General features: G+C 49.3%; 8 protein-coding genes across 8 annotated transcripts; 5 read left to right on the top strand and 3 right to left on the bottom strand.

The window, feature by feature from the left end:
• The first annotated feature begins 6,543 nt into the window (after window positions 1-6,543).
• LOC118697861 (histone H1.11L-like) lies at window positions 6,544-7,218 on the top strand. The gene has a single exon (XM_036400833.2). The coding sequence runs from the start codon at window positions 6,544-6,546 to the stop codon at window positions 7,216-7,218; it is 675 nt and encodes a 224-aa protein (XP_036256726.1).
• A 489-nt stretch (window positions 7,219-7,707) lies between these two features.
• LOC118697866 (histone H2A-IV) lies at window positions 7,708-8,108 on the bottom strand. Its single transcript, XM_036400840.2, has one exon. The coding sequence runs from the start codon at window positions 8,106-8,108 to the stop codon at window positions 7,719-7,721; it is 390 nt and encodes a 129-aa protein (XP_036256733.1). The 3' UTR covers window positions 7,708-7,718.
• A 280-nt stretch (window positions 8,109-8,388) lies between these two features.
• LOC118697868 (histone H2B 1/2/3/4/6) lies at window positions 8,389-8,881 on the top strand. Its single transcript, XM_036400842.2, has one exon. It carries the CDS (start codon window positions 8,439-8,441, stop codon window positions 8,817-8,819), a length of 381 nt encoding a protein of 126 aa, XP_036256735.1. The 5' UTR covers window positions 8,389-8,438; the 3' UTR covers window positions 8,820-8,881.
• An 8,239-nt stretch (window positions 8,882-17,120) lies between these two features.
• Window positions 17,121-17,510, bottom strand: LOC118697867 (histone H2A-IV). The gene has a single exon (XM_036400841.2). The coding sequence runs from the start codon at window positions 17,508-17,510 to the stop codon at window positions 17,121-17,123; it is 390 nt and encodes a 129-aa protein (XP_036256734.1).
• Window positions 17,511-17,790: 280 nt separating this feature from the next.
• On the top strand, window positions 17,791-18,275 carry LOC118697869 (histone H2B 1/2/3/4/6). The gene has a single exon (XM_036400843.2). The coding sequence runs from the start codon at window positions 17,841-17,843 to the stop codon at window positions 18,219-18,221; it is 381 nt and encodes a 126-aa protein (XP_036256736.1). The 5' UTR covers window positions 17,791-17,840; the 3' UTR covers window positions 18,222-18,275.
• Window positions 18,276-19,656: 1,381 nt separating this feature from the next.
• Window positions 19,657-20,067, top strand: LOC118697862 (histone H3). The gene has a single exon (XM_036400834.1). The coding sequence runs from the start codon at window positions 19,657-19,659 to the stop codon at window positions 20,065-20,067; it is 411 nt and encodes a 136-aa protein (XP_036256727.1).
• Window positions 20,068-21,749: 1,682 nt separating this feature from the next.
• Window positions 21,750-22,272, bottom strand: LOC118697650 (histone H2B 1/2/3/4/6). Its single transcript, XM_036400447.2, has one exon. It carries the CDS (start codon window positions 22,222-22,224, stop codon window positions 21,844-21,846), a length of 381 nt encoding a protein of 126 aa, XP_036256340.1. The 5' UTR covers window positions 22,225-22,272; the 3' UTR covers window positions 21,750-21,843.
• A 282-nt stretch (window positions 22,273-22,554) lies between these two features.
• Window positions 22,555-22,944, top strand: LOC118697646 (histone H2A-IV). Its single transcript, XM_036400442.2, has one exon. It carries the CDS (start codon window positions 22,555-22,557, stop codon window positions 22,942-22,944), a length of 390 nt encoding a protein of 129 aa, XP_036256335.1.
• The last annotated feature ends 691 nt before the right edge of the window (window positions 22,945-23,635 follow it).

Genomic DNA, 23,635 nt, shown 5'->3' with positions numbered 1-23,635 from the left:
GCCATGAGTAACTCTATGATTTTAGTTATGGGGGGTATTCTTGTACCAGAAGCACCCAAAAGTCAGAATGAACTTATCTGCACAACATATGTGAAGTAGCACAAGCACCAGGAAGGGTTTGAGAAAACACTGAAGTTACTGTGCAGACTTAGGCAGCCCCAGGTGAAAAACACGGCAATGCTGGGCTTTGCAGCCACAGGCTTTGTGCATGACCTGGTCACCCTGTTTGAGGTATGCACAGATAGGCTGCACTCCTGCCTCCAGCTGCACCTGTGAGATGGATGTCTCCATATTTCCCCCTGGGCCAACACTGAGAGTCAGTCACAGCCACAGTCCACTCAGTGAGATCAATTGCAGGACTGAAGTGCTGACATGGATGGCTACAAACTGTTGAGAGGGGTCAGGAAAGAAGGGCGGGGCAGGCTGTCTTCTATGTGAAAACAAAGAAGTGGATTAATTGCAAAGAACTGTGTTAGAAAACCAGGACAAACACCTGAGAGCTTCTGGGTACAAAACTAGAGGCCAAGCCAAAAAAGGGAACCTCACTGTCAGTATTTACCACCCAAACAAAGGAAGGAGGATGCTGATGAAGCTTCTTTCTTCAACTGCGGGTGCCATCATATCCACAGGCTCCTGTTGGGGCACATCAGCCAACCTGACATCTGCTGGAAACGTGGCACAGAAAGCCTGGGTAACTATCCAGGAGACTCCTAGAGCATGTTGAAGATGAATTTTTATCAGGTGAAAGAAAGTCCAACCAGAGGAGAAGCAGTACTCGACCTGTTCTTGCCAGCAAACATTAACTAATTGAAGAGGTCAGGAGCAGCTGCAGCCTGGGCTGCTGCCTGAGCCCAGACCTGTCACAAATTTGGGGGATATGAGCCAGGCAAAGCACAGAGACAAGACATTTAATTTAGCAAACTAAATTCAGTTGCTTAAGAAAATAGGATATGGAAACCCCTTGAAAGCTGCCCTCGGGGATCAAGGAGAAGGTTAATCAAGCCTGAAAGTTATTTAAGGACATTTGTACCATGGAGCAGGTGCACTGATTCCCACATGCAAGAAAGCAGGCTAGGAAGGTAAAAGACCAATATGGCTGAGTAAAAACCTTCTGGTCAAAGTGAAGTGCAAGAATAAATGCACAGGTGGTGGAAGCAGGGACATATCTTGGGAAGGATATAGAGTGCCTGGGGCGGTCCAGATGTGTAGGAATGGAATCAGAAAAACTAAAGTACATCTGTAACTAAGTGTGACAATGGACATGAAGAATAATGTGGGCTTCTGTTGATACACTGGCCAGAAAAGGAGGACTAAATAAAATGGGCCCCCCAATAAAAAAGAAAGGAGATTTAGTGACTGCTGTCATAGAGAATACTGAGGTACCCCACAATTTTTTTGCGTTAGTTTTCACTGGCAGTCTCTCTTTCCAATCTCCTAAGTCTGTGAAACTCCAGGCATAGACCAGGGGGACAAAGTCCCTCCCCTACTGTAAGAAAATATCAGGTTCAAGACAGTCTGAGGAACGTGAATAAGCAGAAATCCATGGCCCCTAAGGGGATTCATCCTAGGGTCTTCAGGGAATTAGCAGATATAGTTGCAATTCAGATACTGTGTAATATTTTCATCAACAACAGAGTGGGATGGAGTGCACCCTCAGCAAGTTTGTGGGCGCCACCCTGCTCAGTGGGGCCACTGATTCACTGGAGGGAAGGGACACCATGCACAGGGACCTTGGCAGGCTTGAGGAGTGCACCCACGTGAACCTCATGAAGCTCAACAATGTCAAATGCATGGCCCTGCACCCAGGCCAGGGCCATTCCAAACATCAGTACAGACTGCAGGGTGAACTGATCGCAAGCACCCTGCACGGAAAGACTCAGAGATATGGGTGGGTGAAAATTTGAGGTAGCAATGTGCATTTGCTGCTCAGAAAGCCAGTGGTACACTGGGCTGCATAAAAAAGAAAGCACAACTAGGAGGTTGAGGGAGGTGATTCTCTTCATTCACTCCACTCTAATGAGACCTCACCTGGAGCACTGCATCTGCCTCCGGGGTCCCCAGAACGAGAAGGACTTGGAGGAGTTCCACAGGAGGACGATGATAATGATTAGGGAGCTAAAACACCTCTCCCATGAAGAAAGGCTGGGAGAGCAGTGGTTTTTAGGCCCGGAGAAGACAAGGCTTTGGGCAGATCTTTATCAGAAAACAGGGCAACCCTGACAATGAGGAGAAATGATGCATCTGACTCCATTGATATCAGAAGGCTAATTCATTCATTTATTATACTATATTATTCTACATTATATTACACTATATTACATTACATCTAAACTGAACCTGCACAAGCACCCAACTGCCCTCCACTGCCCAGAATCTTGTGACTGGCTGCTGACCAGCAGTCTGCACACGTGTTTGGCCCTGACAGGCCAAGGAAACAAAACGCCATCACTTTGAGTAAACAATCTCCATATTGCATTCTACTTTGGTACAACACAGGTGCAGCAAATGAGATAAGAATTGTTTCAATTATTCTTTTCTCTGCTTCTCTCAGGCTCAGAGAATGTGAACCCCACAGACCTCAATGTGGCCTTTTGACATATGAAGAGCATTTATAAGAAAGACAGAGTAAGACTTTTCACCTGGGCCTGTAGTGGCAGGGCAAGGGGCAAGGATTTAAAAGTGAAAGGAGTTAGATTTAAGTAGGTTCCAAGGAAGAAATTTTTCATTATGAAGGTGGTGGGACAAGAGAAGTTGTTGATGCCTTCACTGGAAGATTTCCAAGCCATGTAGGATAAATCTTTGAGCAATGTGGTCTAGTGAGAGATGTCCTTGCCCATGACAACGATGTTGGTCTAGAAAATCTTGGAAGGACCCTTCCAACACAAATCATGCTATGATTCTGTAGTGCACCAAATCACATGGGCTCATAGGAAGGACCTTCCTGAAAGCACTTATCCATACCAGAATAGGAGAAAAGGGAGTTCTTGAATTTCTGACTGAACTTTGGAAAAAAAATCATAGAATCATGGGATCACAAAACAAACTGAGTTGAATGGGATCCATCAGCACCATCGAGCCCAACTGCTGGCCATGTGCAGGACACCCCAGGAGTCACACCTTGTGCCTGAGAGTGTTGTCCAAAAGCTTCCTGAGCTCTGTCAGGCTGGTGCTGTGGCCACTTCCCTGGGGAGCCTGTTCCAGTGCCCAAACACGCTCTGGGTAAAAAACTTTTTCCTGACATCCAACCTAAACCTCCCCTGACTCAGCTCCATGCCATTTCCTTGAGTCCTGTCACTGGTCACAGGAGAGAAAAAATCAGTGCTTGCCCCTCCTCTTCCCCTCATGTGGAAGTTGCAGACTGCAGTGAGGTCTCCCCTCAGCCTCCCCCACAGGCTGAACAGGCCAAGTGACCTCAGCTGCTCCTTATATGATTCCCCTCCAGACCCTTCACCATCCCTGTGGCCCTTCTTCAGGTGCTCTCTAATCACTTCATGTCTTTTTTGTTGTGGTGCCCAGACTGCACACAGCACTAGAGGTGAGTCTGCCCCAGTGCACAGCAGAGGGGACAATCCCCTCCCTTGCCCAGCTGGTGATGCTGTCCCTGATGCTCCCCAGGACAGAGTTGGCCCTCCTGGCTGCCAGGGCACTGCTGGCTCATGTTCAGCTTGCCATCAACCAGCACCCTCAGGTCCATTTTCTTGGCACTGCTTTCCAGTGCCTTGTTCCCCAGTCTGTACACACAACCAGGGTTTCCCTGTCTCAGGTGCAGGTTCCAGCACTTGCCCTTGTTAAACTCCATATTGCTCATGATTGCCCTTCTCTAATTTGTCAAGGTCCCTCTGCAGGGCCTCTCTGCACTGGAGGGAGCTGACAGCTCCTCCCAGTTTAGTGTCAATGCCAAACCTAGAATTCCTTGAGCCCTGCACCCAAGCTGCTAAGGAAGATGTTGAAGAGAACTGGATGAGGATGGAGCCCTGCAGAACCCCAGTAGTGACAGCCTGATGTTCCCCAGTCACTGTAACCCTTTGTGCCTGACACGTGAGTGCCAGCCTGGCCAACACATCAGGCCCTGACTCCCTGCAGAAGGGAGTGTCTAATTAAAATTACCTTTCCTTTCCTCAGAACAGAGGAGGCCTTGATGTGGGGTACAGATGGTGCTGTTTTAGGGGCCCCTCTGCCCCAGAAGAGCTCACCTCATCATTTGTCCGACCCTCTACCTCCAGGGCCTCACACCTGTTGTAGAAGGTGCCAGTCCTACTTCTTTTGTGTTCAAAAGGAGGAGGAAGCTTCCTCCTGGTCCACCACTTCCAAATATCTTTGTCCACTGTATTTAAAAAGTGTTCTGTGACCAGAAGGATCAAGGAAATCACTGCCTGTGCTCCTGATCTTTCAACCAACCAGCCCAAGGCCAACTGGCATTTAGTAAATGGTCTGTTAGCTTGACAGTTTATTTTAAGGGGAAAACAGAAGACAGATGTCATTTTGTTTTACTGAGTACATCATAATATTTGAAGCAATTATTTTTTTAAAGTAAGTACACCCATTAATTAAAGGAATTAAACTTATTTCTCCTTCCCTCCTCCAACTGAAAACCTTTGCAAGACCTCTTTCCATTTCCTTCTTTGCTTAGCCTAAAACTGTCTATTATTGTGAAAAACAAAATTTTAAAAGTCCACATAGGTGGTCAAAATTTTGTAGGGCCAGGAGAAGTAACATTCAGGAAAGCACATAGAATGTTCCAGGAATGTGCTGCTACATCAGGTGTTTGGAAGTAGGATAGAGGCCTAGCCTACACCCAGGAAAATGCATTTGCAAAGGATCAAAATAATTTAAAGGAGCTAGTCACTCTGAGTTATTAGAATGGATTAAGACACAGTATTTGAAGGAAATTTGTATGCTACAGAATTATCACCCAGAAATTTCCCCCCAGTGGTGTGGATCCTTCCCAAGAGATTCACTTCCATGCCAATGTAGTTCAAAGCCAAAATTCACAGTGGGTTCAGCAGGTGAAACTACCATGAAAAATACATCAGGACAAAACCAAACGCACATAATCTTGTTTTTATCCTCTCTCACACGATGTTTTTCTGCTGGCTGTTGGCCCTAGAAAAAAGCCTCTCTGAAATGTTGCCATATCTCCTGACAGTCCTTAAGTGTACCCCAGCCATGACAACCAAGCACCACTGACAAATTCATAAAACTGACCCCACCATCATCAGAACTTTAGAAGACATGGTGTGATATTTTATTACCAAAAGATAAAGTAAAAGAAGCGAAATAACTGCATTTACAATCATTTGAATCAATCACCTGGATTTCCAGTTTGTTCCCATAGTGCATTACAAATGTTCAAACATGGTTGTCCAGTTGCTATCCAACTCGTCTCAAGAAAAAAAATCATTTTTATGTATATTCAATTTATTCCACATCACAATAGTCATACATTGGAAAAAGCCACAATATTGCTTCTCTCAGCAGTTGTGAGAAGAAAATTGTTTGCTTAAGCCTCTTGAATTACATTATTTTGTTACAGAAATGCCTGCAGCTTTACATCTGTTTTTCATTATGAAAACATGTATGTTGTATTTTGATTTAATTTTGTTTTTCTTTTTGTAAAACTAGTGATTGTGGCTGACAAAATTCCTGAATTATAATGTAAAAGTAAGCAGAAAAATAAACACCACTTAAAATAAGAACATACAAATGAATAGGTTTACCTACTGTGCATCATAAAAATAAGCATTTTGGATAAAAAATGGGAATATAGTTCATTAAAATAATAATGCAAAGGTGCAGAAAACCCAGGGGACAGAGAAGCTACTATATGTATGTATATACATGTATGTATAAGTATTCTAGGATTTTAAAGATAGATTATTATTTGAGAGATCTGCTTTTCAGGTTAATGCTTCTGGTGAAAATTGTCTTTCTTGTACTTTTTGCCAAGTCCTACTAGAGCTAAATAGGGAACTGTGTCCAAAGGTTTCATTATTTTGAAGAGATGCAGTCGTGTTATGGAAAACAACTCATAACCCAGATACAGAGCCGTGACCACCTTGTGTTACTTGCATCGTTTCAAAGCTAATTTACGCTAAGATAAAGGACCGACATTACTCCCTTTTTGCAGCACCTCGATGAACAGCCCTCTCAGAAACAAGTATCCGATGTCACTGAGGCAGTGGTGCCAGAAACAAAGTTTTAATTCAAAAGGAGAAATAAAAATCTTATGCTCCAGCCCAGAGTGCAATCCCCAAACTCGGGGATTACTGAGCTGCCTAAAAGTCACCTCAAGTTCCGGTTGAAGGAAACTTCGCAAGACAAAAATACTCTCTCTCCTCATCAAGAACGCCTAGAAACGGGGTGCCGCGGTCCAGTTTTTTTTAGGAAAAAGCATTTTTTTGGGAAGCGAGAAACACAGCGCGGGCGGCGGGAGCGCCTGGGGGCGGGGCGGGAGCGGGGCCGGCTCGGCAATCCACCAATCAGCGCCCGCCGCGCCTCTATAAAAGGAGGCGCCGCTGGAGCCGCCGCGTCTGCAGCGCCGCCATGGCCGAGAGCGCGCCCGCCCCCGCCGCAGAGACCGCGCCCGCAGCCCCGGCCAAGGCCCCCGCCGCCAAGGCCGCCGCCAAGAAGCCGAAGAAGGCGGCGAGCGGCTCCAAAGCCCGCAAGCCCGCGGGGCCCAGCGTCACCGAGCTGATCACCAAGGCCGTGTCCGCCTCCAAGGAGCGCAAGGGGCTCTCGCTCGCCGCGCTCAAGAAGGCGCTGGCCGCCGGCGGCTACGATGTGGAGAAGAACAACAGCCGCATCAAGCTGGGGCTCAAGAGCCTCGTCAGCAAGGGCACCCTGGTGCAGACCAAGGGCACCGGCGCCTCCGGCTCCTTCCGCCTCAACAAGAAGCCGGGCGAGGTGAAGGAAAAAGCTCCGAAAAAGAAAACTTCGGCAGCCAAGCCCAAGAAGCCGGCGGCGAAGAAGCCCGCCAGCGCCGCCAAGAAGCCCAAGAAAGTGGTGACAGCCAAGAGCCCCAAAAAGGCCAAGAAGCCGGCAGCAAAAAAAGTGGCTAAGAGCCCCAAGAAGGCGACAAAGGCTGCCAAGCCCAAAAAAGCGGCGGCAGCAGCCAAGAGCCCGGCTAAGGCAAAGGCGGTGAAGCCCAAAGCAGCCAAGCCAAAAGCTGCAAAGGCAAAAGTGGCCAAGGCAAAGAAGGCAGCACCGAAGAAGAAGTAAGCCCTTCACTGAAGAAGTCTTGCTCCACATTTAAACCCAACGGCTCTTTTAAGAGCCACCCACACTCTCTTAAAAAGAGCTGAAATTATAAAATTATGTGCGTTATTGTAAATTTTTATTACTTGGTAGCTTTAGAGAAAAAGCCCTTGTGATAGTTATGCAAATGAAAACCATAAAGGGTTGAAACTGTGTTAAAGCAATTTTTTTTAATATTGAGACAGTGGAATTGATGAACCTGGCAGCTTAGAAAAGCCTTGGTGATACTCCCGGGATTTTGCTGGCATTTAGAGAGCAATTTCAATGCCAAGTGGGGGTGGAGTTTCTGTTTAAACCCGTATAAAACAGAGGGCTGATCAAGGAAGGGGCGCTAATTAACTCAGTTACACTTGGTCAGTTTTTCACTACTTAAAAGCAATTTAGCCCTTTTATGAGAAAGTGGGTGGCTCTTAAAAGAGCCTTTGGGTTTCCCTTGGTTAAACGTGGCAGTCTTTGATCAGCGCTCACTTGGCTTTCGCCTTGTGGCTGTCAGTCTTCTTGGGCAGCAGCACGGCCTGGATGTTGGGCAGCACGCCGCCCTGCGCGATCGTCACCTTGCCCAGCAGCTTGTTGAGCTCCTCGTCGTTGCGGATGGCGAGCTGCAGGTGGCGGGGGATGATGCGCGTCTTCTTGTTGTCGCGGGCCGCGTTGCCCGCCAGCTCCAGGATCTCGGCCGTCAGGTACTCCAGCACGGCCGCCAGGTACACCGGCGCGCCGGCGCCCACGCGCTCCGCGTAGTTGCCCTTGCGCAGCAGCCGGTGCACGCGGCCCACGGGGAACTGCAGCCCGGCCCGCGACGAGCGCGACTTGGCCTTGGCCCGCGCCTTGCCGCCCTGCTTCCCGCGCCCGGACATCGCAGCGACTCCGCAGCAGCGGCAGCGACACAACCGGGAGAGCCGGAGCAACTCCGGGCCCACCTCACCGCCTGCCTTATCTACAACCCGGGCGGATCGGCAGCGCCTCCTGTGATTGGCTGCGAGAGAGGACTTGATTCCGCAGCCAATGGAAAAGCGAATCCAGACCTGGCCAATGGCGGCTCCCGGCGCCGGGCTCGGAGCTGACAGAGAGCCAATGGCGCGGCAGCGGTGTCGGCGGAGCCGCTATAAAGCCGGCTGCCGAGGCGGTGCCGCTGCTGAGCGCTGTGTGAGTTGTTGGCGTGAGGAGCTGCGGTTGCTGCTGCCAAAATGCCCGAGCCGGCCAAGTCTGCCCCCGCGCCCAAGAAGGGCTCCAAGAAGGCGGTGACCAAGACGCAGAAGAAGGGCGACAAGAAGCGCAAGAAGAGCCGCAAGGAGAGCTACTCCATCTACGTGTACAAGGTGCTGAAGCAGGTGCACCCCGACACGGGCATCTCGTCCAAGGCCATGGGCATCATGAACTCCTTCGTCAACGACATCTTCGAGCGCATCGCGGGCGAGGCCTCGCGCCTGGCGCACTACAACAAGCGCTCCACCATCACCTCGCGGGAGATCCAGACGGCCGTGCGCCTGCTGCTGCCCGGCGAGCTGGCCAAGCACGCCGTGTCCGAGGGCACCAAGGCTGTCACCAAGTACACCAGCTCCAAGTAGACGGCTTCTACGTTCTTTCTTCGATATTTTTAACCCAAAGGCTCTTTTAAGAGCCACCCACATTCTCAGTAAAAGAGCTGAACAGTCAAGTAAGAAGCACTTTGTTTCTTTGTGTGGAATCTGTGTTTAAAGGTTTGGGGATTTTTTTATTCTTTGGTTTGGTTTTTTTTTTTTACGGTTTTTGGGTTTTGCATACTACTTAAGGGTTGTCTTGATAATTACTTCTTTCGAGTGCACTGTTAAAGACCTTCCCAAAGCTCTGATATGTCTGTAAAGGCGGTTTTAAATCGCTGGTATTTTTTTCTTTTTTTGTGGGTTTTTTTTGGTTGCTTTTTTATCCTGATTTGTATTTATGGTTTTTTTTTTGCTGCCTTTTTTTTTAGGTGATGTTTTCATTAACCTATGGCTTTCACAAATTTAAATATCACCTTACTGTTGCAAGCTTCCATGTTATGTCTGTTGTAAACTGAAAGATAGGGATCTAACTGGGTTTTTCTAGGCAGTAGGGAATTGAAATTATTCATGGATACTCATCCCTGTACAGCATTGCTATTGTCGGATCGGCCACTCGATGGTGCTCAGTCTCTGCAGTTTTTGCCGGTCGCGGTTATTTCTGTCACAGCAGTGAGAGATGAGTACAGCGCACTGTGCTACAAAGGAATTTGTGCGGCGGCGGTAAGTGGCATTTACCTTCAACTCTTGCAAATAGCGCAGTGACCAATATAACACAGAAGCACTTTCTAAACTCCTTTATCTTCACCATTTGTCTTTATAATCTTTCTGTTCATGGGGGTTTTTTTCTTTCTACAGTAACTTGCCTGGCTTCTCCCCACGTCTCCTTTCGCTTCTTTCAAGGAGGAAAACACAGGAAGACTCGTGTTCTAACCTATCTGTCCTTTTCTGCATGAATCTGTCACTGATTGTTTTAAAAGTACGAAATACGAAGAAACTCGACACTCTAGGCTTTGTCAGCTCCCAGGTCTCATCACACAGCTACTAATGAGGCTCAAAGTGCAGGCTTTCTCAGTCACCCCCTCCCATTTCTGGATAATTACATGCCACCGTGGATGCAGATCAAAGCCATTATCACTTCCAAACTGGATCTGAATAATCCTAAATTTCAACTATATATTGTGAACTTCTGAACATAATTCAAGCAGGCACCACAGAACGACAAAATGAACTTTCTAGTACTGACTTGCATATCCTTTGGTAGGACAGGTAATGAGACAGGCACCAGGTCTCTCATAAATCTGTCACCTATTACCTAATAAATGTTAATTTCATTTTGAAGGGTTATGGGCACTTCTCAGACTGGATTTCAGATATCCAGTGGGAAGAGGCATTCTCTGAACTCTTCTTTATCAGCTTGAAATGGGGTTTTGCAATCTCTCCATGTGCTTTAGTGCAAACTCTCAAACACTGGTCGCTTTTTCTGAGTGCCTGTATATGTCTAATACCTGAAAAGATTAATAAACCATTGTATATCCCACTCTAGGCTTTTCCAAGCCTTCCTGGATCACCAGAAAAGCATAAAGAAGTGCTCATGTTTTCACAGTTGAAGATGGCCACCAGAAGAATTTGTCAGTGGCCATTCTGCACATAATCAGCCATGTGTAAAACCCCAGTTCAAACCTCAGCTGCCATGGGACAGCGCTGCTGCCTGGTTCAAAGCAGGAGCTCAGGGATGCCTTTGGCTGCCCAGCTCAGAAGTGTTCCTTTTCCTTTTGCTGTGTTTGTGTGCTCCATGTAGTAGGACCCTTCACTGGGAGCCATCACAGAAATTCAGGGGATTTTTCAGTAGATTGTTTCAGTGTGTGAAATTATTTCCAGGCCTAGGAAACTCTTCACTAAACAGAAAGCAAAATGTTCCTGATTTCTTCTTTCAATTTCATTAAGAATGACAAGGCAATATTAGGGGGCTGTGATGTGAACATAGCATTTAACATCAGATCTGATTGTAACATAACTCTAATTATTCTAACAGTGCTGAGAAGAAAGTCTCTGAGCTCTCTCCATGGAAAATTTACTTAACTTGTTCTTGCCACCCAAGGTAAAAGTAGTAGGCTTTAAGCTCAGGAAAAATAACAAATCTTAAAAAAATTCATGTCATAAGAGGATGAACACTCAAAGGCACTAATGCAAATTGTGTGAGTATAAAATCACATGGCAGCTTGTTCTTCCATAATTCACATTCTTTGCTGTCCTTTCCTGTTTCTTTCAGAGCAGTTCCCTTTGTACTCCCAGGGACCGTACCCAGGTGAGATCACCCAGCAGAGCCAGAGGGCAGTGCTCAAATGCATCCCCTGGTGGAGCAGGTGCCGCTGCTGCTGCCACCAGCCATGAAGGAACAAAGCAGAAGCCCCCTCAAACAATTCTCCTGCCCTGGGCTCCTCTTTGAAGAGGAGTTTCCAGTTCACTGAGTGAAAAGTTTCTTTATGCAGTGTGCAGAGCAGATAGACCCGGGTGTCTCCAAAGAGGAGCCCCCTACAGCAGATTGCAACCCAAATTGTATCGGTGCCACCCACCATCCAATCCCCAAATACAATGATTTAATTCCTGGTGCTGGTCCCTGGATGTCTCCTTGATATTTTTGGTCACTGGGCTGAACTCCTTTGGAAGTTATCTCATTCCTGGGATTGGTCCCTTGGTCCATCTTCATTCTGCTCCTGTCTTGCCACTTTCAGCTTGGTCAGTGTTTGTGACACCATTTTTATAAAAAGTTTACACTCATCAGCTCATGTGCCCTAGGGCTGCAGCTTGCTGACCTTCCAGTGCAAAGCAAAGTCATTAATCCCAACAATTCTCAATATTGGAAGTGTTTGAATGTGTCATCTATAAACAGGCCCTGCATATTGTCTTTTAATCTACCATCCATATTTACCATCAAAATGTCTCCTGATTCAAGCATCTGAAATATGGCAGAATATTTCCACTTTGTAACACAAATATTTTTGTCAAAATATGTTTTTATACCAGCAATATTTTATACCACAGATGATCAGAGTGGAATTACAGCTTAGTAAGTAAGCAGCAAAAAAAGAACACTGAAGAACAATACAAGCAGTTACAAAAATTTCCCCAATTTTATTCTTATTAGAATAATAAAATTATTATCACTCCTGGAATAACATATATTTTCTCCAGATGACCATTCCTGCAGTAAAATTTATGGTTTTTCATCATCATGTTTCAAAAAGAAAACACTCTCTCTCTCTTAATTTCTGCAAATTGAAATAGAGCAGCTGGGCAAACAAATACCTGCATTCTCTAGTGAACTGACTGAGCAGTGAATCAGAAATGAGAAATAGATGCCATACACCTGGACCAAAACCTGAACAAATCACTGACAGTCTGTAGGAACTTTTTGCTACTTCCTGGGGTTTTGGGGTGTTTTTGGAGGGTTTTTTGTTTTGGTAGGGTTTCTTTTTTTGTGTTTCTTTGGGTTTTTTTAATATTTGTTTCATTTTTATTAATGAAGTAAACCAATATCTGCTCTAAAACATGAATTTCTTTTTTTTCTTTAATGCCCACAGAATAGAATTACCTGATACCCAAGACAAATTATCCCAATGTTACTTTCCCAGAGGCTTTTCTTTCCATTCTAAACAGAAAATATTATATTTTAAAATAATTACACTTGCAGGAGAAAGTATTCACTGCAGCTAGGGAAAAATATTTGGTTTTGCACCCACCTTGCTGTAATGTTTTCTGGCAGTGATGAAAATCTGCCCAGGTCAGATGGTAAATGAAAAAACAATGAGACTCCAGGTTGCAAATACCTGGTCTAAGGGCTGTGCCATTCAGAGAACAGCACAGCCAAGACATGGCAGAAATCTCCCAGGAGGAGAGGCTGAAAGTAGGTGGGAATGCAGCCGGGAACTTCTCCCTTCCCAACCCACACACCTGTGAGGAAGGATGGAGCATTCAAGGAGCAGAGGCAGCTCTTTCCCCCAGGACTGGGGTCACAGAACCAGGGGCCTGTGTAGGTGGAAAGGGGGTTTCCAGGTTAGATTTCTTTCGTGCCTACAAAGAACCAAATTATCTGACTGCAGACCTATCAAAATGCTTTTTTCAAAAGCATTCCTTGTCAAAAATGATAGAAGGTATTAATCAAAAAAGTTCATCCTTTATTTTTAGCACTGAAAACCTCAGGAGGCAATTATGAGCATAATTCATTTTACAACTGGAAAACAAGTAGATTGAAAAGAGTTACAGAACAGATGGGAATTTTAATCCCACATAAAATCCATAACCTTTTTGTACTTGCACTCCTGCTCATAGTGCACATAGATATTTTTACTTGCAAAGGTCGTAGGAAAATGGAAGAAATAATTCCTGAAATAAGAAGAGTGCACAGAGTGCTACATCTGAAATCTGAACTTGTAACAGATGAAGGGGTATTGACCTCCTTTTGTGCAGTATCAGAGCTGTGAAGAAATGCACACGTCTCAGGTATGCATCCTCTTTTCCTTTTGTAGCAAAGAGCAGCCACCTCAACAAGAAACAATCTGGACACTCCACATGACCAAGTTTTGGGGTCCTTTTTCCCCTTAAGCTCTTGGGACACAGCCAGGTCAGTGCCTTCAGCCATTCCACTTAGAAAAGAAGACACAAATCACCACAGGAATGGCATAGGCCCAATCTTTCAACATACCAAAACCATCTTTACCCAGAGCTGCCTCCCCCTGTGCTCTCAGCATCACCAGGCTGCACTGACTGCCCCACAGGCACTCCTGGGTGCCTGGGCCCAGCTGAGCTGCCCCAGGAAGCCAAATTTATCTGAGTCTGTTCTGCTCTCTGCATGTGGGGGCTTTGCAATCCCTGCTCCCAGCCCCATGGGAGAAGTGAAATGGTCACATTCCACAGGCAGCTGGAGCTCCTGGGGCTTCAGCCTGAACTGACGCTTACATGTCCTGCAGAACCTCACAGGATGTGTGTGTCCTACTTCAGAGTTACCACAGAAGCTCACATTTCTCAGCAGGAAATTGTTAGGACAATTAATCAACAAACACCTCAGGTTTATGTCCAAAAAGGAGACAGAGGAGTCCTGTAACTTTTTTCGAATAAAGGGAGAGAGCATGGGGCATTCCCCTGAGATCTCTCAAATTTTTGGAGGACTCAGCCTCCCTTTTATCCTAATTTCCTGACTGCATTTCCCTTCTCTCTTTCCCCATTGGCTCAGGTACATGAGAGCTATAGACTTCCTAATGCACCTGATACCAAAGATTTCCCTCTAATGTATAACCCTCCCTTTTAATTTTTAATTCTTATGGAATTTAGGGGTTTTTCTTCTCCATTATTTCTTTCATCTCTCAATGTCTAATTTTATTTATCAGTAAACCTAAAGTTTATTTGTAAAAGCAAATATCTTTTTCCATTCATCAATCAGTGGAATCCTTCCCATTGTTTCTTTTCTCTCCCAGTGCTGGTTTTATCTACCAGCAGACCCACAGCTTGTTTGTAAAGACAAATCCTCTATTCCTCTCAAAATGACATGGTACAAAGAACAGGGGGAAACACCAGGAAACTGCAAAAGAACTGGGACTATATTTTACAGCATTTACCTGAAACTGAACAATGTCTGCTTTTCTTCTTCACCCTACAGGTTTGTTTCTTGACAATGGTAAAGCAAAAAAATCCTTTAACTGGGGGGGGGGCTGGAGTGAAACTGAAGAGGAAATTCCTTGTTTCTGGATGTTAAGCTCCAGGGCCCCGCTCTGCCCTTCCAGGAGATATCCCAGCCTTTCCTTTGCCTTCTCCTTCTGTTCCCAGGGGCCTCTTGCAGCACAAGGTGCTGGTGGCAGCCACAGAGCAGCATGAGAGGATGAGCTGATGATCCCAAAACACCCCATTCCCACTGTGAAGTGCTGCTCCATCCTGTGTCACCCTGCATTTCCCCGCTCCCAGAGGCGGATTAGCTCTTAAATCCCCGTCCCTGGCCCCAGTGCGGGGAGCAGGAAAATGCCTGCTTGTCACGGCCTGACCATCCAACCCAAAGGATTTTGTTGTCGCGGGGGAAACGAGGGTTCCCGGTGGGAACCATCCCCTCTGTCACTCCCTCCCCGCTGTATTTATGCCGGAACGGGATCGCGCAGCTTCAGCCCAGCTCTCCTCCCCAACGCCCCCAAATTCAACTCCTGGGATTGAATCACAAAGCGCACAACAAAGGAGAAAGCAAAGCAAGCACCAATTCAAATATGATTCCGTGTTGTAGCGCACGGGCAGCCGGTCAGTCCCAGCTGCGCACGGAATCCTTGCCTGGAGCACGGCCGGGGCATGGACAGGGAGGGGATGCGGCACCAGCGGGGCGCGGGGGCTGCTGCTGCCCTGCCCGGAGATCTGTCCCGGCAGGGCTGATAATGCTCCCATCGCCACCTTCCGCTCCCATTCTGCTGCTCCAAAAACAAGTTATCGTCAAAGTCCATCTGCGCCCATCCAAGGAGGCTGCCGGCGTTCACTGTTGGGAAATACATTTATTTTCAAAGAGGTTCTGCTCGCTTATCCCACTTTTGGTAAACCTCGTCTATGAAGCATTTTCACAAGAGTGTCTGGCTGGACAATATACATTCCAGGTCCTGCAACCCTTCATAGTTTAGACCTCATGTAGCCCTATCTTTAATTTATGGCTTGATTTCCCATGGATGTAACTCGAAACTACAACTACAAATTAACCGAGCACATTCTCTAGCAGAAAAAAAATGAGAGGTGATACTGCAATAATAGTTATTAATTACATACCTTCTTGACCACTACCACTGTACCCTTAATATCAGAGCATTCTTTTGAAAGGGAAAGAAATCCATAAACTGTTCTGTTGGAAGTTTCTACAGTCTACAAACTAGAATTCTACTCTAGCGTTCACACAACATCGAGATGATGCTCACAGGGTTTTTCTGAGCAGTCTTTCCCGTTGTTCCCTACAATTCAATATGCAGGGCAGTCTCATTATGTGGAACAAGGTGGCACAGAGGGGAGTGGGAAATTCCTTCCCCTGTGGAAGAGTGGATTCATCACCCGCTCACTTTGAGGAAAGTGAAATTCAGCCAGCACACACACACACCAGGTCACAGGTGTTCAGTCACTGCTCTTTTTTCCTGTACTGGAGGGCAGAGATGGGCAAAGACGTGACCATGTTACAAACTGCTCCCGTCGCTGCGGTGCCACCAGCTGCAGGACACACAGAGGCTCCTGAGGCCCAGAAGCCGCTGCTGCTGCAGCCGAGAGCCTGCAGGAGAGGCACAGGGAAAAACGAGCCAGGAGGAGCCGCACAAAAGCCAGGAGGAAATCGGAATCCAGCAGGGCAGCACCAGAGAATTTAACTTTAAAGCAACACTGTGACCTGCTGTAAGAGCAGCAGCTTTTCCAAGAACGACTCGCTTTCCCCTAAAACCGAGTGCTGGCTCGAAACTCCCCCTACCACAGGGAGAAGAGGGCGTGGATCCAGCGATCAGTGCCAGAAAAACGAAATTAAAAGCGATCGTGCTCTTTCCAGTGTAACGCAGTGAGCACTAAATCACATCAGAGCTCCTTGGGAGCACCGGCAACTCCTCCCTGCCTGAAACCTTTCCCTGGTGTTCCACAATTCCGCCAAGGAAAGCCAGCGGGACTCACGCAGCAGTGTGCTAAGAGGCAGCAAAAGTGGATCAGTCGGGGCCCGAGGCGAGGAACGCCCCTCCTGTTGAGAAACCCATTTGTTCCACTCGCTGTCAGGACTGCATAACACTATTCAGGGCTTTTTTTTTTTTTTTTTTTTTTTTTTTGCCTGCAGGTTGCTTTTCTTCCCACTCCCCTTTCGCTGAAACACGAAAGTGCAACAGAGGCCGGCTCCTATTTAGTACTCGCAAGGGAAACAATCCAGACTGCTAAGACTTTATTGTTGTCCTCTAATAGGTACTGAACAGAGCACTTAACAGCAAAAACGGAGCTGCGAAGCCGGGACACGGGATATTTACGCAATTGTAAAACCCCCACTTGCCCCACTATTAACACACGGAAACAGTCAATACGATTATAAACTAAGACATTCTAGAGAAGCAGAAACAACGAAAAATCACCTCGGTAATTAAAGTAGAGGTCCTTTGAGAAAAAAAGAAAACTGCCTTAAGACAACCTCCGTACAGGAACAGGGAAACGGAAACGAAGACAAGCATAAATAACATAAAGACTTGAAGAAAAGGCAACTTACGCATTCCTGACTTCTCTTACTGGAATACCAAAACTGCAGTGAATCAGCCCTTTTAAGAGGAATGTGGGCGGCTCTAAAAAGAGCCTTTGTTTGGTGATGAGCCTCACCGAGCTTTACTTGGCTTTCGCCTTGTGGCTGTCGGTCTTCTTGGGCAGCAGCACGGCCTGGATGTTGGGCAGCACGCCGCCCTGCGCGATCGTCACCTTGCCCAGCAGCTTGTTGAGCTCCTCGTCGTTGCGGATGGCGAGCTGCAGGTGGCGGGGGATGATGCGCGTCTTCTTGTTGTCGCGGGCCGCGTTGCCCGCCAGCTCCAGGATCTCGGCCGTCAGGTACTCCAGCACGGCCGCCAGGTACACCGGCGCGCCGGCGCCCACGCGCTCCGCGTAGTTGCCCTTGCGCAGCAGCCGGTGCACGCGGCCCACGGGGAACTGCAGCCCGGCCCGCGACGAGCGCGACTTGGCCTTGGCCCGCGCCTTGCCGCCCTGCTTCCCGCGCCCGGACATCGCAGCGACTCCGCAGCAGCGGCAGCGACACAACCGGGAGAGCCGGAGCAACTCCGGGCCCACCTCGCCGCCTGCCTTATCTACAACCCGGGCGGATCGGCAGCGCCTCCTGTGATTGGCTGCGAGAGAGGACTTGCTTCCGCAGCCAATGGAAAAGCGAATCCTGACCTGGCCAATGGCGGCTCCCGGCGCCGGGCTCGGAGCTGACAGAGAGCCAATGGCGCGGCAGCGGTGTCGGCGGAGCCGCTATAAAGCCGGCTGCCGAGGCGGTGCCGCTGCTGAGCGCTGTGTGAGTTGTTGGCGTGAGGAGCTGCGGTTGCTGCTGCCAAAATGCCCGAGCCGGCCAAGTCTGCCCCCGCGCCCAAGAAGGGCTCCAAGAAGGCGGTGACCAAGACGCAGAAGAAGGGCGACAAGAAGCGCAAGAAGAGCCGCAAGGAGAGCTACTCCATCTACGTGTACAAGGTGCTGAAGCAGGTGCACCCCGACACGGGCATCTCGTCCAAGGCCATGGGCATCATGAACTCCTTCGTCAACGACATCTTCGAGCGCATCGCGGGCGAGGCCTCGCGCCTGGCGCACTACAACAAGCGCTCCACCATCACCTCGCGGGAGATCCAGACGGCCGTGCGCCTGCTGCTGCCCGGCGAGCTGGCCAAGCACGCCGTGTCCGAGGGCACCAAGGCTGTCACCAAGTACACCAGCTCCAAGTAGACGGCTTCTGTGTTCTTTCTTCGGTATTTTTAACCCAAAGGCTCTTTTAAGAGCCACCCACCTTCTCAGTAAAAGAGCTGATGCTGTCACGACTTCCTGCTCCATATGTTTATTCTAGTGAAGGGGAGGTAAAAGGCATTTTCTGTGTAATAAAGAGTAATTTTAAGTATGCACGGTTTATACTGTATTAAACTGGCTATATTCTGTGTGCCTTAGGAGGCCGCTTCTCTTCCATGTTTAGTTCCCGAGTGGCGGCTATAAAATTTACCGTTGTCGGTCTCAAGACGGCCAAAACAAATCCTCTGATTGCTGGTAGTGTTACGGTCTAGCCACGGTAACGGGAAAAAAAAGGCAGGCATGTTCGTTTAGTGCCGGAATTGGACACATTAAAAGCACAGGTGGTTCCAGACGGCCTTGTGCTCTTGTTTTTTAGTTGTTTCTGAGCAAAAGGATTCGAAATAATTGCCCACTCTTCTTCACTACCCCCAAAATGGGTTTTCGCGGGTGACCGGGAAAAGAGAAGTGGGACGATGCTCTGCCTTTTCGCCCCCAAACTGCACAGTCTACATAGGCACTATCACCTATCTAAGGCTCCCCAGTGCGGCTCTTTCCCGGCTTTCGTGCGCCCCCCTCTCTCTCCCCGCCGTGTCCCCGCGCCCCGCACTCTCCACCGCCGAGCGCGGACGGGGCCGCGCCACTGCCGCGTTCGGTCCGACCTGAGTGAGGACTGCGCGGAGCCTCCCCGCGGGCGGGCCCGGCCGCCTCCTGCCCCTCCCGCCCGGCGCTGATTGGTGCCGCTCGCGGCCCGAGCGCGCGCTGCCCCGGGCCGCGCAGCCCTCAAGGGACGCGGCGTTTCCAGCGGGCCGGGGCAGCGGCCGGGAGAGCTCGGCGGGGCCGGGCAAGGCGGCTGCCGCCTGCGCCTTCGGCCTTGCTGCCGCGGCCCTGAACCGAAGGCGGATAATGAGCGGCAAGATACGGCGAGCTCTCGGGGAAGGAGGCGGCTGCCGGCGATAGCTTTAGCCAGCGGTCCCGAGGCCGGGAATGAACGAGAGCGGAATGGATTTGGATAAAGGAGGGCGAGCCCGAGGCTTGCGTGGCGAGCCCGCCCGGGCCCGCTCTCCGGCGGTGGTGGTGGTGGTGGCGGTGGCGGTGGCGGTGGCGGTGGTGGTGGTGGTGCCGCCGCCGCCGCTGTGCCCCGCAAGCCGCTGCTGGAAGGGGGCGGGGGCGGCGGCGGGGGCGGGGGCGAGGGCGGGGCGAGACCAGGGCGCGTTTCCCGCCCCGGAGGCGGGGGCTTTTCCCGGGCTCGCGACAAACGCCCAATGGCAGCCGGCCGCTGTCGCGCGGGCGGCCAATAGGCGCGGCCAGAAGGGCTATAAATAGCGGCGGCTGTGAGCCAGGGGCGCAGTAAGTGCGGAGCGCTGTGAGCGGCGGGGTCATGGCGCGCACGAAGCAGACGGCGCGGAAGTCGACGGGCGGCAAGGCGCCCCGCAAGCAGCTGGCCACCAAGGCTGCCCGCAAGAGCGCGCCGGCCACGGGCGGCGTCAAGAAGCCGCACCGCTACCGGCCCGGCACGGTGGCGCTGCGCGAGATCCGGCGCTACCAGAAGTCCACGGAGCTGCTGATCCGCAAGCTGCCCTTCCAGCGGCTGGTGCGCGAGATCGCGCAGGACTTCAAGACCGACCTGCGCTTCCAGAGCTCGGCCGTCATGGCGCTGCAGGAGGCCAGCGAGGCCTACCTGGTGGGGCTCTTCGAGGACACCAACCTGTGCGCCATCCACGCCAAGCGCGTCACCATCATGCCCAAGGATATCCAGCTGGCCCGCCGCATCCGCGGAGAGCGCGCGTAATTTGCTCCCTGCCGTAGCCCTTCTCGGTCGGGCAGTGAGGCAACCCACACAGACCCAAAGGCTCTTTTAAGAGCCACTACATGTACGAGTAAAAGAGCTGTTGCACTATTTTCATAGAAAGTGCTTTTAGGAGGGGGGGAAAGGAGGGCACCTTCGTGGTTCGGTTTATACAAAGAGGTTTGAGCTTTTCAAACAGCTGCTTCATGATACACAGATCAGGCTGTTCCAAGTTTGCTTATTGCTTTAGAGTCTAATAGTAAAGCTTCCACTGAGCCCCGGGAAATTTTAACCTCTTCTGGAGCCAGGTTTTCTAATAGCATGGTTTTTAGCCCTGGGCAACTGCAGTCACAATCGTTTATACATTTGCCCTTCTCTTAAAGTGTTATCAGGCACAGTCGCAGGGATATAAACTACTTAGGACTCTTCTTTAGACTCTGCTCTAATTTAGACTCTGCTCACCCCCTTTAAACTAACGTATTTTCACATTTACTCGCTCTGTTTTTGTTGCCCTTAGTCGCTGTTCATAAAACACGTGTTACGCTGCAAAGACTCTGGTATGAATTCTAAAAGAACTTTAGAACGGTATGGAGTTTTATAAAGGAATTTTTTTAATATGCAGGAGCTCAGTAAAATGAGACTCAAAAAAAAAAAAAGAGAAGCTGGGACTTTAAAAATTTAATGTAAAAATCTTAAAAATATTTAAAATTAGAAACTGCTCGTTTCAAAGCGCTGCTGCAGCCCTTTTATTATGCATGTAGTGACTCGTAAACAAAGAGCCTTTGGGTCTATGGCGGCTGCCTCCCTTCTCTGTCGGGCAGACTGTGACTTTCAGGAGCTACCAATACTTTCATTTGAAGAATTTGCTCCCCTTCATTTTGCACACATTATTTAACTTTTCCGTCCAGTAAGATTTGTTTTTCATGTCCCACTTGAATATCGTCCACCGGGACCCGTTTTTCATCAGTATCTGCAGTTTTTCATACAAATCTAAATCTGAGGTCTTAAACCCATGTAGTAAAACAAAAAATGACAGAAAATTCAGAAACACACATAAGGGGGCAGCAGGGAATAAAAAAACACTTTAAATTAATGGTGTAAATGAATGCTACTTAGTTCTGAAGCCTTTATAAGCTATTTTTTTGAATCTTACAATAAGAAACCTAATTAATGAGTAAGTGCTCAATAACTTAAAGCATTTCTCTTAAACAAATTTTATTTTTCAGATCGGGAAGGCCAATGAAGTGTAGAAGTAGAAAAGAGTACTTCCCTATAAATAAATTCTTGAAGACACCTCTCAAATATATGGCACTTCTCTGTGACATGGGTATTATGGGGCAGACCACAGGTGAAACTGTGGGGGCGTGGGGGGGGGGGGGAATAATTTTAACCTTTAGGATTCCAAATTCTCAGAAAGGAGTTTATGTAGAAGCACACAGAAAATGGACGGCAGAGGGAAGCTGCCCTTAAACCACCTGGCAATTGAAGAAAATTGTACATACCAGCTAAAATGAAGGCTTTTCAGTAAATATCTGGGCTCAGTAGGGAAAAAAAGATGCAAGCTCAAAAAACAGAAAGAGAGTAAAATATGATTTCTGTTTGTATTACTAAACTATAAAAACTTGGTTTTGATATTCGGGGTTAAACACGGACGAAAGAAGGTAGAGAACATGCTATGAAAAAAGTGCAGAAGAAATCAAAGCTCTTTTATTGAAAAAGTGGGTGGCTCTTAAAAGAGCCTTTGGGTTAAAAATACCGAAGAAAGAACACAGAAGCCGTCTACTTGGAGCTGGTGTACTTGGTGACAGCCTTGGTGCCCTCGGACACGGCGTGCTTGGCCAGCTCGCCGGGCAGCAGCAGGCGCACGGCCGTCTGGATCTCCCGCGAGGTGATGGTGGAGCGCTTGTTGTAGTGCGCCAGGCGCGAGGCCTCGCCCGCGATGCGCTCGAAGATGTCGTTGACGAAGGAGTTCATGATGCCCATGGCCTTGGACGAGATGCCCGTGTCGGGGTGCACCTGCTTCAGCACCTTGTACACGTAGATGGAGTAGCTCTCCTTGCGGCTCTTCTTGCGCTTCTTGTCGCCCTTCTTCTGCGTCTTGGTCACCGCCTTCTTGGAGCCCTTCTTGGGCGCGGGGGCAGACTTGGCCGGCTCGGGCATTTTGGCAGCAGCAACCGCAGCTCCTCACGCCAACAACTCACACAGCGCTCAGCAGCGGCACCGCCTCGGCAGCCGGCTTTATAGCGGCTCCGCCGACACCGCTGCCGCGCCATTGGCTCTCTGTCAGCTCCGAGCCCGGCGCCGGGAGCCGCCATTGGCCAGGTCTGGATTCGCTTTTCCATTGGCTGCGGAAGCAAGTCCTCTCTCGCAGCCAATCACAGGAGGCGCTGCCGATCCGCCCGGGTTGTAGATAAGGCAGGCGGCGAGGTGGGCCCGGAGTTGCTCCGGCTCTCCCGGTTGTGTCGCTGCCGCTGCTGCGGAGTCGCTGCGATGTCCGGGCGCGGGAAGCAGGGCGGCAAGGCGCGGGCCAAGGCCAAGTCGCGCTCGTCGCGGGCCGGGCTGCAGTTCCCCGTGGGCCGCGTGCACCGGCTGCTGCGCAAGGGCAACTACGCGGAGCGCGTGGGCGCCGGCGCGCCGGTGTACCTGGCGGCCGTGCTGGAGTACCTGACGGCCGAGATCCTGGAGCTGGCGGGCAACGCGGCCCGCGACAACAAGAAGACGCGCATCATCCCCCGCCACCTGCAGCTCGCCATCCGCAACGACGAGGAGCTCAACAAGCTGCTGGGCAAGGTGACGATCGCGCAGGGCGGCGTGCTGCCCAACATCCAGGCCGTGCTGCTGCCCAAGAAGACCGACAGCCACAAGGCGAAAGCCAAGTAAAGCTCGGTGAGGCTCATCACCAAACAAAGGCTCTTTTTAGAGCCGCCCACATTCCTCTTAAAAGGGCTGATTCACTGCAGTTTTGGTATTCCAGTAAGAGAAGTCAGGAATGCGTAAGTTGCCTTTTCTTCAAGTCTTTATGTTATTTATGCTTGTCTTCGTTTCCGTTTCCCTGTTCCTGTACGGAGGTTGTCTTAAGGCAGTTTTCTTTTTTTCTCAAAGGACCTCTACTTTAATTACCGAGGTGATTTTTCGTTGTTTCTGCTTCTCTAGAATGTCTTAGTTTATAATCGTATTGACTGTTTCCGTGTGTTAATAGTGGGGCAAGTGGGGGTTTTACAATTGCGTAAATATCCCGTGTCCCGGCTTCGCAGCTCCGTTTTTGCTGTTAAGTGCTCTGTTCAGTACCTATTAGAGGACAACAATAAAGTCTTAGCAGTCTGGATTGTTTCCCTTGCGAGTACTAAATAGGAGCCGGCCTCTGTTGCACTTTCGTGTTTCAGCGAAAGGGGAGTGGGAAGAAAAGCAACCTGCAGGCAAAAAAAAAAAAAAAAAAAAAGCCCTGAATAGTGTTATGCAGTCCTGACAGCGAGTGGAACAAATGGGTTTCTCAACAGGAGGGGCGTTCCTCGCCTCGGGCCCCGACTGATCCACTTTTGCTGCCTCTTAGCACACTGCTGCGTGAGTCCCG

This window comes from Molothrus ater, chromosome 5 (assembly GCF_012460135.2).
Source record: "Molothrus ater isolate BHLD 08-10-18 breed brown headed cowbird chromosome 5, BPBGC_Mater_1.1, whole genome shotgun sequence".
In the NCBI taxonomy this organism is placed as follows: Eukaryota; Metazoa; Chordata; class Aves; order Passeriformes; family Icteridae; genus Molothrus; species Molothrus ater.
This window is presented reverse-complemented; position numbering and strand designations above follow the sequence as displayed.

Excerpts from the sequence above, each read along its gene's own strand:
- LOC118697867 (XM_036400841.2), bottom strand. The coding sequence starts at position 17,510 with ATGTCCGGGCGCGGGAAGCAGGGCGGCAAGGCGCGGGCCAAGGCCAAG.
- LOC118697862 (XM_036400834.1), top strand. The coding sequence starts at position 19,657 with ATGGCGCGCACGAAGCAGACGGCGCGGAAGTCGACGGGCGGCAAGGCG.
- LOC118697861 (XM_036400833.2), top strand. The coding sequence starts at position 6,544 with ATGGCCGAGAGCGCGCCCGCCCCCGCCGCAGAGACCGCGCCCGCAGCC.
- LOC118697646 (XM_036400442.2), top strand. The coding sequence starts at position 22,555 with ATGTCCGGGCGCGGGAAGCAGGGCGGCAAGGCGCGGGCCAAGGCCAAG.
- LOC118697868 (XM_036400842.2), top strand. The coding sequence starts at position 8,439 with ATGCCCGAGCCGGCCAAGTCTGCCCCCGCGCCCAAGAAGGGCTCCAAG.
- LOC118697866 (XM_036400840.2), bottom strand. The coding sequence starts at position 8,108 with ATGTCCGGGCGCGGGAAGCAGGGCGGCAAGGCGCGGGCCAAGGCCAAG.
- LOC118697650 (XM_036400447.2), bottom strand. The coding sequence starts at position 22,224 with ATGCCCGAGCCGGCCAAGTCTGCCCCCGCGCCCAAGAAGGGCTCCAAG.
- LOC118697869 (XM_036400843.2), top strand. The coding sequence starts at position 17,841 with ATGCCCGAGCCGGCCAAGTCTGCCCCCGCGCCCAAGAAGGGCTCCAAG.